The 4909-nt window shown below is 35.5% G+C and overlaps 1 protein-coding gene across 1 annotated transcript; it reads left to right on the top strand.

Moving 5' to 3' along the window:
- The first annotated feature begins 3832 nt into the window (after positions 1-3832).
- LOC135133113 (protein BUD31 homolog) lies at positions 3833-4408 on the top strand. Its single transcript, XM_064061379.1, has 3 exons — positions 3833-3933; positions 3990-4273; positions 4329-4408. The coding sequence occupies exons 1-3, from the start codon at positions 3840-3842 to the stop codon at positions 4377-4379; spliced, it is 429 nt and encodes a 142-aa protein (XP_063917449.1). The 5' UTR covers positions 3833-3839; the 3' UTR covers positions 4380-4408.
- The last annotated feature ends 501 nt before the right edge of the window (positions 4409-4909 follow it).

Here is a 4909-nt window from a genome sequence, read left to right as displayed (position 1 = left end):
CTCTAGAGTACGAAAGGAGTAGTCTCCCGTTTCTGCCTGTCTATCTGGTATCACGTAATCTTCGAAACTACCGGACCGATTGTTAAACGCTAACCAAAATTTGTCTAATCATCCCCACCAAAAACGTGATGCCATATTCTCAAAATTTTTAACAATACATAATTTTAAATTTTATACAATCATGTACCCCTACACTTATAGTTTCGTAGATTAGGTATTTCATTTTAAATTCAGATAGTATCAAGTGGTATTAGTATTTTGGGTTGCGTAAAAATAATTTTCAGAAGTAATTTTCTTGTGACTAACCCAGATTAAATTTTGTACAGGCAAGGAACTTATGTGTTACTGATTTCTTAATCATAACTTGTCTAGTTGTAAATCCGAATATCGATGCAAAATTAGCAAACAGAACCATAATACCCTATTGGATCAAAATCAGTCACAACCAGATCCATTGTCGAATGATAATAATAATAAACAACTCGGCTATGTTGTAGATAATTTCGCTTTAAGTAGACAAGGTATCGTAAATCGCTTCACTTGTCATTATACTCAACCCGCCGATGAGAAATTTTGCGAATTAGACAATTTTCAGAATTCGATTGTTGAAACAGCCGACGACGTTTTGTGTGAAAGAATCTTCAAGGAGGATCGTAAACGTTAACAAGACGGGAGGTACGCGGTCTCTTTATCATTTCAAAAAGATGAAAATTTAGGCTTAAATATTTACTTATTGTTGGGTTTGTGCCGCCGAACGGTTAAAATCTTTGGAATTCAAATTCTGGAATGATAAGGATTTCAAAGACGCTTACTCAGAAGTACCTATCTAATTTGCGATTATTCAAAACACAAAACAGGATGTTATCGAGCAGATAAAAGTGAAAACCCAACCGCTGGTTCGTTTTTATGACTGTATCCTATTGTGAAGGAGTTAAGTGTTCCATAATAGGCCTCTGCCGTAAGTAATCCAGCGGTCATAAACCATCCAGGGACCAACTGTCTACACTACACAGGATCGTATGCGCCCGTAAACCTTTAAGATGATTTATGGCACGGCTAATTACATTTTCAATAGAATTGCTAATACTTGCGATAATTGAGATTGCGGTGCCATAAAAACGAAAAGAGTTGGACCACTACCTGGAAAACATTCGTAGCCAATCGTGTTTCCAGAGTTCAATCATCGGCTAAAACTGAAAATTGGAAACATTTTGGTCAAGTGATCTGATTTTATTTTGGCAAACTACCACTGACCATTCAAATAGTGTAAAAAACCATGTAAAGGGCATAAAATCGTCAGTACAAAAGTTGCACAATCTGAGTCCAAACGTGATTTACTATTTCGGTACTCTTTATTTACTAAATTAGTTAATGTTATTGTTTGGTGTTTACAATTCTATAGTAACATCAAAATTAGTCAAAAGCTAACAGCATCGTTGTGCATCCAGGAATTGCAAAATATTTAGTCAAAATGTAATTAACCGTTTGGTTCAGCGGGATTAACTCCCTAAATTCTTTAATGATAAATGATTGCAAATGTCAAATCCTTTAGTAAAACTCAACCAATTTCTAGATAAAAATGTTATATTCGTAACCCACAAGTATTATTTCATACAAAATCGGTAATGTTAATTATGCAATATGTTGAGAGAACATCATTAAATTGTTGTTGGAGATGAAAATTTGAAACAATCGGTTCAGTAGTTTCGGAGATTATCTATCTAATAAAAATTCGGACAGACAGCAGACAAACAAACAGATGGATAAGGAAACGGGAGACCTATTTCTTGGTACTCTAGTACGAAAGCGGAAATACGCGAGTTATGGAGCCAAATTGTACGGATTTCGTGTTGAAGCTAACACGAGGTTACAAACCAGAATCAACCACGTGTTGGCAAGAGTAGGTATAGTAGTCCAAGAGCTATAAGGTTATATGGTCATCATAAAATTATCCCACTGTGTCGAAGTTAAATTGTTTACAATAGAAAAGGTTTTAGGGTCGTAAATAACGTTTTTCCCCTTCTGACATGTAAACAAAACATTCACACACGTTTGACATGCCGCGTAACAGTGACTTTACGCACCAAATATCAATTTACCGTCGCTTTACCGCCTTTGGGTGCCAAAGTAACTCAATATGCATTAGCCTGTAGAAGCTCTAATAAAAAAAAGTTCTGTATAAATAATAAAAGAAAACATACTAGAACACTACTTTACATCCTGTTTTGTTCAATAAAAACTTTTGAATTAGAAAAAATGAATTATTTAAAAAAAAATCACATGGCGCTATCTCGTGGCTGTCGGTATTATAGATTCCTTTAGTAAACGTCAAGTCCCGAAACTGTCACTTCATTTCTTGTCATTTCGGAAAATATTTTTAAAATGAAATATTTTTTAAAATAAACTCAATGTCGGGGAAAAAATTGAATACAATTTTCGTGCGTTAGGCATTTTGCAGGTTTCGGTCCCATGCCACCCTCCGCTTCGCGTCGGGTGGCAAATTAGGACCTCAACCTGCAAAATGTTACCTACCGCACTCATAATGTAAATAACTATTCCACTGCAGCTCGACCGGCTGTTGTCGTTTCATTCACGGGTAACTTTCACTAAATATCTAAATCTAAGTATAGTAAACCAAACGCTATAAGGTTATATGGCCATCTTAAAATTATCCCATTGTGTCGAAGTTAAGTTGTTTACAAAGAAAAGGTTTTAGGGTCGTAAATAACGTGTCCACTGCAGTTCGACCGACTGTTGTCGTCTCGTTTAGGGGCGACTTTCACTAAATATCTAAATATAAGCAAGAAATGTTTAGAAGACGATTTATTGCCAACCGGTAAGCTTACTGCGAACCATACAAAGAGGGTATTTATTTGCGGTCAACTACTTTTATGATGGTTTCAAAGCGAGTGGTTATTTCGGAACCTTTAGCGGCTGCAGGTAGTAAAGAAATAATGGAGTGGTGGATTTACATATTTAGTGAAAGTCGTCCCTGAACGAAACCTCAACAACCGGCCGAGCTGCAGTGGACACATTATTTACGACCCTAAAACCTTTTCTATTGAAACAACTTAACTTCGACTTGGTAATGATTAGATGGACAAGGATAGAGATAAGACATCGACTAATACTAAACCATTAATTAATTCATTAATAAATTTGGAAAATTTATATATATGTTATATTATATATTAATGGAATCGTCATCTTTTATTTCGTTTCGTTCACTGGAATCCTCATATTTTAAATACCATAATTTTCTACAATAGTCATTAGTACTCAGTTATTTACACATTTTTAAAACTAATCCTCATCATTCTCAAACTATTCACTACATTTTAGATAAAGTACGTTGCCAAACAATTTTAACGTTAATCCTGACTGCGACAAACTGTATCTGAGCATCCGTTAACACCCCCACTCTTCTTCTACAACCCCTATAAATACGGTAGGAGCTGAAGTTAAAAGTTATTCTCAGTCACAGACTTTCTCAGTGATCTCTTCACGTTTCACTTCACGTTATTTTCGTTTGTGTTGCTTTTTTGTAGTGTTCAAATTTAGCACCGAAAGTTTTGCTAATCTGGTAAGTTACTACACACCAATAGTATATTAAATAACAAGCGATTAAAAAAGTTCTTTATTTCTGAAGGAATGTTCAAAGCCCGCGGCTTGCCAAGAGCTTTAAGTCCCTGAGGGAACAAAAAACCATTTAACCCTGAGTTGCCTTTTACTGCGCAACACTATTTCTACAAGTTTCTAACGTCAACTTGACGCTTTTTCCTTCAGCAAAAGCAACATGCAACATTCACAATTTTGTCTCAATTTCAGAAAAATCGAACATGCCAAAAGTACGCCGAAGCAAAAAAACGCCTAAAGAGGGAAGGGAACTCAACGACCCAACACTAGATGAGCTGGCACAAAAAATGGGGGAAGGTAAGTCTCCAAATGAGCCCTCAAAGATGCGTCAGTACTAACTATAACGATTTTAGTTGAAATTGAGTCGCATGAAGACAAACGAAGAAGTGAATCGCTGTGGCCAATTTTTACAATTGCCCACCAGAGATCAAAGTTCGCTTATGACCTATTTTGCCGACGAAAAGCGACCATTCGAGAACTGCATGGTTGCTGCCTCCCTGAAAATACTGCTGATAAAAATTTAACAGAGAAATGGAGGAATCCAGACTATAAAAACTTATGCTGTGTGAGGTGTACTGAGGATACGAATTTCGGGACGAGCTGCATTTGCCGGGTGCTTAAGGGCAATTTAGACGCGGTGGGTTTGATTTAATTTATGTTAGAATTGTTGTAATAACGTTTTTTTTTTCAAGGATCTAATAGTGAAGTACGGTCTCTCTGAATGCAGGGGATCTTGGGGATAACTAATTTAATTGGCTAATTTTAAAGATTGTCTTCCATTTTTTTTTGTTAATAATGTAACTCGCAACAAATAAAATTATAAAACCAGACATTAGCTTTAATTAATTACAAACTTATTTTTAAAAATGACAACAATAAATTGTGAAACTGTATGGACTTATAAAATAGCTTTTAATATTTTTACCTTCCGACCGTAAGCAAAAGAAGTATTGTAATACTGTCCATACCACGAATGTCTAATTTAATGTAAACATAAAATAAAAACGAAGAAGGCCCCCTTTTGCACTTCGTATAGCTACGCCACTGCGTTTCTGTGTGGCATGTGAATATGACAAGAATGACTTCTACATCAGTTACAATAACTGGAATGCGACTACTTTACTGGTTGTAATATTTCACAAAAAACTTGACACGTTATTGCATTTACTTTATTTATTAAATAATAATTAATAACGCGTTAAATAATAATATTTAACGCGTTTTTATTTAATACGACGAATAGTGTATTTTGGCCGTGCGGTTGGCAGCGCTG

This window comes from Zophobas morio, unplaced genomic scaffold, assembly GCF_036711695.1.
Source record: "Zophobas morio isolate AGI-343-1 ecotype UQ-CSIRO unplaced genomic scaffold, CSIRO_AGI_Zmor_V1 ptg000021l, whole genome shotgun sequence".
In the NCBI taxonomy this organism is placed as follows: domain Eukaryota; kingdom Metazoa; phylum Arthropoda; class Insecta; order Coleoptera; family Tenebrionidae; genus Zophobas; species Zophobas morio.
Note: the sequence above shows the minus strand (reverse complement) of the source record. Positions and strands in the feature narration are given on the sequence as shown.